This window comes from Sclerotinia sclerotiorum, genomic scaffold (assembly GCF_000146945.2).
Source record: "Sclerotinia sclerotiorum 1980 UF-70 scaffold_2 genomic scaffold, whole genome shotgun sequence".
Lineage (NCBI taxonomy): Eukaryota > Fungi > Ascomycota > Leotiomycetes > Helotiales > Sclerotiniaceae > Sclerotinia > Sclerotinia sclerotiorum.
In genome coordinates this window covers 319,091-331,937 of record NW_001820834.1, presented here as the reverse complement: position 1 = coordinate 331,937, position 12,847 = coordinate 319,091, and the positions used below count along the sequence as shown (strand labels likewise).

Genomic DNA, 12,847 nt, shown 5'->3' with positions numbered 1-12,847 from the left:
GGTGAGGGCTGGCCAGCCCCGCACTAAAATATGCAGTAATGCCTTGACGACTCATTTTCTTGCCTGAGACTTTAATAAATGACGTAAGGTAGTGTGGTCGGTTGTGTTGTTCCTGACATGAGATGGGATGACTTTGTTTTTTTTTGGATGAGATCATGCTTTTGGATTTGTAGTTATAAGGGCGGTTTGTCAATTCTATTTTGCCTTGTATATTGAAGACTTTTGATATTTGTATCGAAAATACTAGGGTTATATCAATCGAGTTGGAGATTACACCAAGCTTTTCAACTAGTACTTGTGAGAATTATGGATGTATGGCTCAACCCGAAATATGTATCAGAACGTGCTTGACTGATTCTCAACTAGGTATTTTACTCGTACACATATGGAACAGCAGGATGGCTTGCTTTACAAGCAGTTCCATTAATGCTATCTCCTACCATCATCATCGCTATGCTCTCACCTGAAGTGCGAGATGCTACTTGTTAGTCCATTACACACCTTTCAAATTTCCATAGTTCTACTAACAGCTCATTCTCAGTACTCGAAGAATACTTTTCCAGATCCCTAGGAATAACGCTACTCACCCTCGGCGTCCTGATCGTCCTCCTAACCGGATCCGTCCCGCTCACCTCTTCCCTGTCCGATACTGCCTCCTCTGCAGTCACATCTTCAGCCAGTGACCCGAAGGCTCCCTACGCAGTCCCCGTCCTTACAATTTCTACCATTTATCATGGAGTGATCGCGTTTTACTGCTATGCGCGCTACACAACAAGTGGTACTTTTACATTTGCATTGGGATCGCTTGGGTCGACGACATTATTTGCGATAGGGGGATGGTGTATACTTTTTGGAACGGAGAGTGGGAGGATTAGTAAAAAGACGGGCGCGGATAAAAGGACGAGCGGGTGGCCATTTGGCAACCAGGAGAGTGCGAGTGCGAGGAAGAGGGCTCTGAGGAGGGGGTTGTGAGGTGTTGATGAGGGGGATAGGAAGATGAAATGGGGAATCCGAGGGCGCATTGGTTATAGGGATGAGACGATATTTGGCTTCAGGAAAGTTTTAAAGAGATTGTATATTTGGGGCCTAATGACTTTATGAAAAAAAAAAAAAACAGTCGAACGAGAATTTAGTGTAATGTTGATATCATTTTTGAGATTCAATACCCAAATTGTTTGGTTACCCAAGCCCTTCTCAGATCAACAAATCCCCTACCAGCACACTTCATCCCACCTCTCTTTATGTACCACCTAGTAAGTATCTCCTATCCACATATCCCTTCACTCAAACCGCGACGTCTCCATCTCGTAAACCCTACAAATTCAAAGCCACACATACATACCAAGCACGGCGTTAAGCATCCTACCAAACGACCGGTATCTCCTTCCTTCGATGCCCCATCATTCCCACGAGTTCAACAAGGGGGATAGCAGCGGAAATGGACTTAATATTTTGGGCTTTATCTCCAAAACTGTCATAGGTTAAGGTTATATGACCATGCATGACTCAGGGATGATAAAGCCAGAATGATCTTTTTCAATCGCTATGTCAGAAAATCCCATATTGGTAAATCAATTTTTAAATCAAGTTTTGAGATTGGAGGTTTTCAATAAGAGGAGGAGAAGATAAAAAGGAGTATAAAAATTTATAATAAATAAATATTTATATAATTTGAAATTTGAAATACAGGACACCTACTATTTTGTTTTGAATTATATTATGACATAGACATAAAACCAAATAATTGATCAACAAACTTCAGAAATCCCAAAGACCCTCGCCAAAGCAAGATGGCTCCCGCGCCCTGAATTGGAATTCCAGCGGACAACAACAGAGTCCTAACACCACTCGCAGAGGAATGAATAAATTGGGATTTATTCTAGCGTCGGACTTTTCTCTCCTTTCCGTCAGCGCGAGTAGGTAAGATCTTACTTCCCTTTGCGACATGTACTTGATAACTTCGGTTGAGGTTGAAATATGCTTGCTTGCTTACTGATAAATCAACCGCCGCATGCATGGATTTAATCATTAACCCCGAGGTCCAGCTCCAGCTTACCTCATTTCACGATTAGCCCACCAGGCCGGCTAGCTATGAGGGAGAAATGCTCTTCCCCCCACTTCCCTCAATTACCGAGTATGGAAGTACGTATAGTTATTATTATTACATGGTGAAATATTGTATGGCAATTCATTGATGATATAATGTGTAACGTAACCGCCGAAAATATCAGATAGATGAGGGATAATAGAGTATATAAAGAGTTGAATTTTTCCGCATTTTTATTCATCATCAGTAACAGTTAGTTCTATTGCATTAGTTCTTCAATTATACGAGTAACTGCAGCGTAAATAATTACCCCTCCAAAAAATCAAATCTCAATCGATTACACAAACACAACAACATCACATAAAGCCACAACAAGAGAATAAAAACAGACAAAATGGTTCAATTACTCGGAAAAGATATTGGTACCATTGGGTACGGCATGATGGGTATATCCTTCCCAATCACCTCTCAAACATCAACTAACCCTCCCTCCTAGGTCTCTCATGGCGTCCAGAGCCCCAACCTCTCGAAGAGAGCATCAAAACCCTAAAATCCGCCCTCGAAAACGGGTGTAATTTCTGGAACGGTGGACAATTCTATGGAACTCCTGAATACAACTCTCTTACCATCTGCAAAGCCTACTTTACAAAGTATCCTGAAGATGCTGATAAAGTAGTCTTGAGTATCAAAGGTGGTATAAATCTAGAAAAGTTCGTGCCGGATGGAAGTCCAGAGGGAGTGAGGAAGAGTGTGGATACATGTTTAGCACTCTTGGGAGGAACGAAGAAAATCGATATCTTTGAGTGTGCGAGGGTGGATAAGAATACACCCATTGAGACTACGATGAAGGTCTTAGAGGAAGAGTATGTGAAGACGGGGAAGATTGGGGGTATTTCGTTGAGCGAGTGTTCAGCAGAAACGGTGCGTAGGGCTGCAAAGGTTACGAAGGTTGTGGCTTGTGAGGTGGAAGTTGCTTTGTCTACGTTGAATATTTTTCAAAATGGGGTTGCAAATGCTTGTGCTGAACATGATATCTTGGTTGTTGCGTACGTAATTCCTTTCGATATGGATGATGATAATTGCATGGCTAATGAAACACAGATACTCACCATTAGGCCGAGGATTATTGACCGGTACGATTCAAAAGCCAGAAGATCTCCCTGAGGGGGACCATCGTAAAGACTATCCTCGATTCCAGAAAGAGCACTTTGAAGCCAACAAGAAGCTTTCTGATGCAGTGGCAAAGCTTGCGGAGGAAAAGAAATGCACATTGGCTCAAATTTCTATCAATTGGCTTACAGCAATTTCGAAGAAGAACGGTAACCCAGAGATCATCCCAATCCCCGGTGCTACTACAATCAGCCGCATTCAAGAGAACTCCAAGGAAGTATCTTTAAGTGATGCTGATTTGGCGGAGCTTGAATCGATTTTGAAGCAATTCCCAAGTTCGGGACCTCGTTATGGCAAGGAGCAATCAGCAATGTTGGAAGGTTAAAAGCCTTGGTGGAAGGAAAGGAGTTAGCAATGGTAGAACGGGAGTATGAGATAGCGCAAGAAATATGTATTTAGAAATAGAGCTCAGAATAAATTGTGTAATGTGTTTATGTCGACCTTAAGATGCAGTTGCCTACATCCATCCGAATTGCAGAACTCGAAGGTTATTCATCATAGCGGGAGTGTAAAAAAAGAGATAGATGCATAAAATGAGCTTACCTAAATGGTATTATCTATTGCAGAGTCTTTAAATACTGCAGCTGCATTATGTCTTTACAATCAAGAGTTCGCAACAGCGAAAGTCGATTGGATTGTGTGTAACATGAAGTAGAATATTTAAATGAAGATGGAAAAGAAAATGTCAAGGTCACCCACCACGTTATTAAGAAAAGTGGACAGCTAGCTGGACGGAAAGATCCGAAAGCTCTTGGCATATTTCGCGATGGACATCATCGAGTGCAACTAAACTGCATATTCGCAAAGCTTCTTTATCAAACACCAACTGAACTCAATCAATTCACCCTTCACCTTCAACCTTAAGATTTTCACCTTTAGCGTACCTCTAATTACAAATCCCACTATACAATTGTCATTTTTGACTTTCTCAACATGGCAGACGACTCGCCTCCAGGATCTCCCCTCTCAGATCTTTCCTCAGACGCATTCGAGATTGACGAAGAAAACGAACGGATGGCTGCAGAAACTCATATGCCGCCCGCGAAAAGACAAAAGACGAGTAGTGACGAATCTTTACGCAACGCTCACACATCTCGCAATATTAAAATGGAGGGAACAGATGGTTATTGTTCTAGTGATACAGAAGGAGATATCCCGGATTCTCCAAGCATCATTCAACGACCGGAGGATGCTCTTGATGATTTACATGAACAGATTACAGTTTGCGCATGGCTTGGATGCACTAGAGGAGATTTGGGAGATATGGATCAGTTGGTCGATCATTTACATCATGATCACATCGATTCGAGACCCAAGAAATATACATGCGAATGGTTGGGTTGTCCAAGGAAAAGCCAGCCTCAAGCAAGTGCCTATGCTTTGAAGGCGCATATGAGAAGTCATACCGGAGAAAAGCCATTCTATTGCGCCTTACCTGGTTTGTTCTTTACGGGTGAATATTTAAATCAAAGCTAACAAGTATACTAGAATGCGATCGCGCTTTTACACGTTCTGATGCTCTCGCCAAACACATGCGAACAGTTCACGAAACCGAAGCTCTTCGTCCTTCTGATCCTATTCCAAAACATCTACATGACATTTCAAGACCCGGCCACGGTCAACTCAAAGTCGTCATGAAACCATTTCCGGATGCAAATCCTGTCGCAGGAGCACAAATATCACCGGTAGTTGATCCTTCGTCGTTGGCAACATCATATCCTCCTGAGTTAGGAATCACTTTGGAAGAAGAAGCCAAAGGACCAGTTGAGCTTTGGAAATTACTACGTAAGCAAATAAAATGGGCAGAGGAAGAAGGCGAGGCATTAAGGAAACAATGCGAGTTAATGGAAGAGCTGAGGAAAAGAGAATGGATGGAAAAGGAAGTTTTACTTGATAGTGCCATCGCAAAAGATTTGGAATGGCATAAGAAAAGAAAGGAGATGTTGGCTGGCCTTGCGAAGTTTCCAATACAAACCAGGGAAGAACATTCCGCCATGAACGAGGGCTCAAATTCACCAAGTATCCGTGGACTTGCTTTTACACCAAATAGAGCCATGTCTCCAAATGGTGGTACTCCTTTCTCACCGAGAGATTTGACACCTTTAGAACAGAGCCAAGGACCTGTCGAGACAGATGTGGCGGAGGTTTTGGCGTCTATGGCTCATGCTTAAATACAGCATGGGAAGGAAAGGAGTGGGAGGAAAAGCGAATACCAAACTGATCTGCGGATCCGATTTTTGACAGGATATTAGGTAATGAGTTCTAGGAGTAAAACGGCTACGAAATATCACGAATTAACGGATATTATTTCGAGGAATTGAAATGGAAATTATGGCAAGCATGGCGTTTTTTGGAGCTATCTAAAATGGCGAAGCAGGGGATTTGCTCATGTATGGAATGATAGTTTACTAGAATACTAAAATCTAGGACGATGATTAATATCATGATGACTGTTTTGGCGGTATTTTGTGAGACTTTGAGGCATTAGGTTTTGATAGTAGAGGCTGGAATTCATGGGAAGGTTAGATTAGATGGTGAGCTGTGACTACAAGGGAAGTAAGTGTTAAAAGGAATGACCTTACACAGGGAATAGTGGGAAGCTGATAGGGCAGAACTGAGGCTATATTGGCCTTCTATATAAATCACCCATAATCTTAGTTCTACGGAAGCGCGAAGCTCTCCTACAGAGAGCTTCTCAATCTAGTCCTAATAGGACTAGTGCCCTGTGCACGTGCTACGCAGAAACCATTCACTTTAACAGTAAGTCTTATTATTATTATTACCTTTTATATTTTGCCCAACTGATTGATTGATTAATGGTCCCGAGATCTACATTCATTCATATCTACCTACTTTATAAGAAACCTCTATTTGTGACCAAAAGGGTGTTTATAGACCAGCAATTGTATTTAACTTAGAATCTACAGGTGAAGAGCACCTGTAGATGGGGATAGCTACTCTTATATATACACAAATGAATGGCCTAGCCGCAATGGCTAGGCAAAAAGAAGTCATATTTATCCCTCCAATGATCTTACTTTTCCGATAACCATTGATACCTAGTACTTGTCCGGATCTGATCCTCAGACCACCTAAATCGTATACTAATCCCGAGTAATCGTATCATGTGTGGACATGGTTAATGTACCCCAGGTTTCTTATATAATAAGGGTGGGAGGAAAGCAGGGGTTTCCGTCACACTATTAGAAGATATTTATCACCCCAAAACACCTATAAATATAAGCAAGTGTAAAAGGAAAAAATACTTGATTTATCCTTGTTTATCTACTTGATCACTCTACTTTTATACCTCATACCTTGTACCTCATACCTCATATCTTATACCTTATATCTTTTACCATATATTATATACTACATACAAGATATACAGCGAAGCAAACTTCGATTTGTACTTAAATCCTGATCTTGGTTTTTCTCTAAGGCTCTTCTAAGTGATTAAGTCTAGTGAGATATTTTTTATTATATGGAAATGATATATTTTACTCTGTGAATGGAAGTGGGAGTAAAGTGGAAGTGGAAGTGAATGTTATTTCTTAGTTGTGAAGTGTATGAAGGGTATGAAGTGTGTGAAGTGTATAAAGTGTATATCTATAAGTATAGATATAGATATAGATATTATCCTTTCTTTTTAGTTATATTTCTGAAGTAGGAATTACTATTATACTCGCTATTAAACTCAATATAAGAAGAATGATTATGGATCTGTTGTCTATATAATCACGAATCGTAGCTCCAGGTTTACTTACCCTTTGAAATTTACGATAGGCGTCTGAGAAAATCACTATATATAAGTATATGTACAGTTACATATATCCCATTCCCGCAATCCCGCAGTCCTGCACGGTTTTGAGTCTCTGATATAGTGTCGAGTTGAGTTTTGTTGTTATTGTCATTAGTTGGATATAATCACTATTACTTGGTGATCTTTTCTTATGTTATCTTATATTTATCACAATTATCATCTCAAGGGGACAATATGTCCAGCACAATAACAGCAAAAAAGGACGTCTTAAGATTGAAAAATGCTCAGAAACATGTTTGTATTTTGTATAAAGCCACATTAATATAGCTTGTGTCTGAAGTAATATCTGTAGTTATTTTTTTATTTTGTTTTTATTTTTTTTGAAATAACTACAGACCTAAGTTTTCCGTGAGACATGTAGAAAGTTGTTGTATTGTGTGGAAGTATCTAGGTAGTGGGTGCTTAGGGTTATATAGTTTTTTAGTCGGCTTGAGCGGGGTGGAGGATGGAGGATAACAGTGGTATAGGTGGAGTAGCTCACAAAATTTCACGCACAATTATTGAGGACGTTACGTTACGCTGAGTTTTTCAAGAGGGCTTAATATACGTTTTGTAGCCAATAGACCCCGCGTTAGTGTCGTGATAATTCCAATTTCTGCTATTTGTAGGTATCTATAAATATCAGTAGTATTGTAGCTACCTATACTTACCAATATTAACAAAAAGATAAGAAGAATCCGAGTACAACCATGATTACAATGTTTACAAATTATATCCTAAGGGTTTCAATGCATTTAAAGTTTGAAATAAGTGGACATCTTCAAGTACTGTATTAGGTTCTACGGTGAATTTATCCTCATACAGTAGTTTATTGTCGCTTAATACAGGGGCATTCTGTTGTTGATTTTTGATATTAATTTTGTTCGGTCCTGTGGTTTATTATAAGGATGGGATGTCAAAACGATAGCGGATGGAAAAACTCTATGAGAATTGCCTTACGTAGATGCATGCTCTTCGTAGTTGAACGGCTATGGTTCGGGGACGGGGTCATGTGAAGCTCTATTGTAGTTCGCATGCCTCGCTTGGTGCCTCTACTAAGGGAAATCTTATCTACGGGTATATAAGAGTCCTTGATGATCGTGAAAATCTTACTTTCCATTCTCGATGCATAGCATAGTTGGAGTGGAGAGCAGGTCCAACAAGGCACAAATCCGACTTAGTAGGCTAACATTGTGATCTGTGCAAAGAGTCTTTGATTTTGAACTGGGCAACTCAAATTTGTGTTGTCATCACCATGATATAATATACAGATTAAGCGTATAAGTAACAGCAAAAAGAACGACGGAAGACGAGGAAAACGACAATAAGCCCCGAAGAAGAAGCATTTATCCTAAAATAAAAGTATAGAATAAAATATAAATCAACAAAGACAAATAAATGGATTACATACTTATACCACCATCATTTATATCAACATGAATATACATACTCCCTATCACCAACATTTCTAACACCGCAAACCTCACCACCTAATCATCACTAGTCTATAAAATCTATAACAAAATAAGGTACATACTACCACCTTAAAGGAAATCCCAGTACTTGATCTTACTACCTACTATAGATACACAATAGAACTGGAATATTTATTTACACAAAACCACCATGTGTCTCCTGCTCCCATAAATCATTACAGCTATAATCGAAGAGGAAATAGATACTTGATTCGAAGAATATATATAAATATATATCCTCGCTACTCCTCGCTACCCCCTCTCCACCACTTCCCGCTACCCCCATCTCCACAAGTAATGCACACACATATATATCCTCTCACTACCCCTCTTCCCCCTTCCCCACCAACCCCCGAAAGTTACAAGACATCGCCACACCACATATATGCACAGAGAAAATCTCCTCTCATCCTCTCAAACAACGAAACACTACTAGCACATGTACATCTCTCAGTGGTACCTAGGTAATATTGACTTTTAGTTTTTTGCAGATTTGTCGAATTCGAATGTTTATGTATATGTTAAATCTTATATATATACATACATACAATAACCGGTAACCGCAAATAAAAACCTAGTGAGATAGAATAGGAATTTATAAATAAAAATCAAGATTTGTGTATAATTATAGAAGTAAAGAATACGTATATACCAATTATTATATATATAAATCTCGATTCTCCACTAACCCTACTGCAGTTAAGTAAATTACTCTGTTCTATTCTCCTTTAATATTGTGCTTTGTGCTATACAATTGGGTATCAATATCCATATCAAACAAAAGTATTGTAATATATGCTAAAACATACTCAACTCAACTCAATCTAATCTATCCTCCCCCCTCGCCCCCCTCCCCTAGAAAATTTCCTCTCATCTTTAAATACCACTCTAACCCTCGCCTCCATCCCATCCACACAAAGCCCCACATCTTTCGTTGAATCCTCCAACTCTACTTCTCTCTTCATAAATTTACCTGTTGTGGAATCTCCCGATCGTTCATGAGTTTGTACCGCAACTTTGTCAATTTCCATGCTAGATTCATTTCCTCTTGATTGTTTTCCAATCTCATCGGATAAGTTCACAGGTGTAAAAACATCTGCATCCCTGTCTACGCCGTTATCCTCATCATACTCATCAATATCCTCATATCCCGCTACTGGATCCCATTCTCCCGTTTCCCAAATAAGTTTCAAGCTCAAGGGTCTCCAATCTAGGATTCTTCCCACAATTCCCTTGACACGGTAAATACTAAACGCCTTAGGAATTTCCTTCACTATTGTGGTTTCCTTTTGATCAATTTCTAGATTTGCTGGAACGTAGAATGTGAATTTAATCAAACGTGCTTCCAGAAAAGCTGGATTTATCTCTGCTTTCTCTTTCCTCATTACTACCGGAGGACCATGAAGATCACACAGCTCTTTGTATCGTTTGTGTCTGGAAATCACTATAGATTCTTGATCTGATTCCACAGCTCCAAGTTCCTTGCCAATTTCGGAAAGATAGAATAATTCTGCGTTATTTCGATCTTGAATGGTAATGCTGCTAAAGTTCAATTTTTGAAGGCTCCCAAGACGTGCTAATGTTAACATAAATTCCTCATTAAGACTACCCATTGTGGAAGCGTCGCTCTTTTCTTGATAGATTTGGTTCTTAGATATTCGCAAAGATGTCATGCCAGGAAAAATATGGACGAGTTCATCCACAAAACCCCATTTGTCGATTTTGTTGTAAGATAAGTCGATGTATGACAACTTCTCATTGAAAATTAATGGCGTGAATGTTTTAACAGAACCTGACCCTGACATCGTTCCTGTTGTAGATATTTTGTTTCCTTTAAGAAGTAACGATTCGAGGGATGTGAGTTGAGTCAATACCTCCAGATCTGTCAATGACGTGAAGTCATTATACTCAAGAGTCAAAGAGGCAAGAGAACAATTCGTGAGAGGTGAGGCCAATTTTTGAAAGCCATTTGATGATGCCGTCAAAGATACCGTAGAGGTGAACCTTTGCATGAGTATGCAAAGTTCATTCCAATCAATGAGGGTTTCATCTAATTCTAAAGACTTAATCATACTGAAGACTTCTTCAGTAGATCCCATCATAACTGCATCTAAGATTTTGCTTGTGTCAAGCTTTAATCTGTTTCCGCTACAATAACCATATTAGCCAAGCTTCGTCAACACTTGAAAGTCGCTTACTTTAATCTTAAGATTCTCAGATTCTTCAACTGCCCACAAATGATTTCTATCTCATGCAGAGATCCGAACAAATTCCTACTCAAGTCCAACTCAACTATACTTGGAAATGCTTCACCAACAGTAAGATCTACCACTGATCTATCTGACCCTGATGTAGCAGAGGTCTCTTCGGTCTGAGAATTGGTATGAGCCCTATTAATGCGTTGTCCATCAACTAGGACAATTTTCAATTCATGCACCTGAGCCTGCTGCCGTGCAACTTTATCGAACCCAACCTCCTCTGCTACTTTTCCAGATATCACAATTTGCTTGCTCGGATCCAGGCCATCTCCAGAGGCATATTTATGAAATACCGCTTCCACAAAGCTCTGCTCGGGATCTGATTTTCTGGTAGGACGTATAAAACTTGCTGGACTTGGTGCTTTGCTCAAACCTATAGATATTAGAAGTTACTCCCAAATAATATCTCTCATATCAAGGAACTTACATTCAAAGTACCCTTTCCCATCATTCTTACCCCGCGAAGGGTCGTCCCATTCAACCCCTAGCCATTCCTTCTCTGTACCCTTCACCTCTCCAATATATCGGATCGTGCATAATTGCCCTTGAAACGATACTCGTTGACCTACAAAATAGTTGTGACTTTGTGACATTGTAAAGAGGTTAATTCGTTGATTGTGCTAATTAGGAAATAAGTTGCAGCCTTGTAAAGAGAGGCTGAACCACAGCCGAACTTTTTTTCGCGACATCAATATCAACTTCCTATCACAACACCTACCTATCCAGCGAACCTTCTATTTCCCCATCAAATTAATTTCGGCCAAATATTAGTTTCGAGATCGCAATTACAAATTGGCCCTCGAAATCATCAATTCCAACGTGTCTCTCCATACAATTACTAGCACTCAACGATCCTCAAACTCACCAGCCTTGAAATCTACCTCTTCCACCCTTCTCACCTCCTCACCTCTCCACAATGGACTACCAAAACCGCGCCGGTAGTAAATTCGGCGGCGGTGGCGTCGCTTCCACCAGCGCCACCAACGCCGACCGCCGCGAACGACTCCGCAAACTCGCCCTCGAAACCATCGATCTAGACAAAGACCCGTACTTCTTCAAAAACCACGTCGGATCCTTCGAATGTCGACTCTGCCTCACCGTCCACCAAAACGATGGATCCTATCTCGCACACACGCAGGGACGCAAGCACCAGACCAATCTCGCGCGGCGCGCCGCACGCGAGGAGAAAGAGGGTCGAGCAGGTATCGATCCCATTACTGGGTTACCTGTGGGTATGGTAGGAGCGCAAGTTAGCGTGCGCAAGAACATGGTGAAGATTGGACGGCCTGGGTATAAGATTACGAAGACGCGGGATCCGGTTACGAGACAGCAGGGGTTGTTATTTCAGTTGCAGTATCCTGAGATAGCGGCGGATGTGCAGCCGCGCATTCGCTTTATGAGTGCGTATGAGCAGAAGGTGGAGGATCCAGATAAGGATTTTCAGTATATGTTGGTAGCGGCTGAGCCTTATGAGACGTGTGGATTCAAGTTGCAGGCGAGGGAGATTGATCGCTCGAATGATAGGTATTGGACTTGGTGGGACTCTGATTTGAAGGAGTTCTGGGTTCAGATTATGTTCAAGACGGAGAGAGAGGAGAGATATAGTGGTGTGCCTGGTTTGGCTCCAGTCAGGTGAATCGCAAGGGCAATGTCGGATGGAGTTCAGAGGAGTTTGTAATGGCTAAATTGTACTATGATATGAGATAACGGGAATATCACCAGGCACAATACTGAGCAGTTGTTATCATTCCAGTTTTTGATTGAATGTAAAGATGTTTCCCAAGGTATACCCAGGAACATCATTTTCTACCTAATGTTTCCCACCATGATCACATTTAAAAAGTTCTTCCCATCCATAAAACCAACCCCTATGCCAGAAGTCTAGAGCTAGGCTGACTCGCTCATGTGTACATCCAGTCGGATTGAAATCAGAAAATAGAAAGCGCCACTAGATGTAAGACGTGAGAAGTCTAATGTTAATCTTCAGAACATGTACCCCAGTGGTATCCGGCACGCCTTGAAGGGTTAAAAGGCCATGCAATAACAAATAGGCAATCCCCTCATCGCCCTCCAGGTGAAATTTGCTCAGACTATC

At 40.8% G+C, this 12,847-nt stretch overlaps 6 protein-coding genes across 6 annotated transcripts; 4 read left to right on the top strand and 2 right to left on the bottom strand.

Moving 5' to 3' along the window:
- Nucleotides 1-306: 306 nt before the first annotated feature.
- Nucleotides 307-972, top strand: SS1G_01200 (hypothetical protein; the record flags this gene model as incomplete). The annotated part of the gene is made up of 3 exons (XM_001596957.1): nt 307-312; nt 367-484; nt 542-972. The coding sequence occupies 3 exons, from the start codon at nt 307-309 to the stop codon at nt 970-972; spliced, it is 555 nt and encodes a 184-aa protein (XP_001597007.1).
- A 1,469-nt stretch (nt 973-2,441) lies between these two features.
- SS1G_01199 (hypothetical protein) lies at nt 2,442-3,542 on the top strand (the record flags this gene model as incomplete). The annotated part of the gene is made up of 3 exons (XM_001596956.1): nt 2,442-2,493; nt 2,544-3,093; nt 3,149-3,542. The coding sequence occupies 3 exons, from the start codon at nt 2,442-2,444 to the stop codon at nt 3,540-3,542; spliced, it is 996 nt and encodes a 331-aa protein (XP_001597006.1).
- Nucleotides 3,543-4,150: 608 nt separating this feature from the next.
- SS1G_01198 (hypothetical protein) lies at nt 4,151-5,388 on the top strand (the record flags this gene model as incomplete). Its single annotated transcript, XM_001596955.1, has 2 exons — nt 4,151-4,655; nt 4,706-5,388. The coding sequence occupies 2 exons, from the start codon at nt 4,151-4,153 to the stop codon at nt 5,386-5,388; spliced, it is 1,188 nt and encodes a 395-aa protein (XP_001597005.1).
- Nucleotides 5,389-7,264: 1,876 nt separating this feature from the next.
- Nucleotides 7,265-8,139, bottom strand: SS1G_01197 (predicted protein; the record flags this gene model as incomplete). Its single annotated transcript, XM_001596954.1, has 5 exons — nt 7,265-7,326; nt 7,378-7,427; nt 7,588-7,652; nt 7,809-7,909; nt 7,980-8,139. 5 exons carry the CDS (start codon nt 8,137-8,139, stop codon nt 7,265-7,267), a joined length of 438 nt encoding a protein of 145 aa, XP_001597004.1.
- A 1,083-nt stretch (nt 8,140-9,222) lies between these two features.
- Nucleotides 9,223-11,345, bottom strand: SS1G_01196 (hypothetical protein; the record flags this gene model as incomplete). Its single annotated transcript, XM_001596953.1, has 4 exons — nt 9,223-9,240; nt 9,379-10,642; nt 10,693-11,125; nt 11,180-11,345. The coding sequence occupies 4 exons, from the start codon at nt 11,343-11,345 to the stop codon at nt 9,223-9,225; spliced, it is 1,881 nt and encodes a 626-aa protein (XP_001597003.1).
- A 323-nt stretch (nt 11,346-11,668) lies between these two features.
- SS1G_01195 (hypothetical protein) lies at nt 11,669-12,388 on the top strand (the record flags this gene model as incomplete). The annotated part of the gene is made up of 1 exon (XM_001596952.1): nt 11,669-12,388. One exon carries the CDS (start codon nt 11,669-11,671, stop codon nt 12,386-12,388), a length of 720 nt encoding a protein of 239 aa, XP_001597002.1.
- Nucleotides 12,389-12,847: the final 459 nt, after the last annotated feature.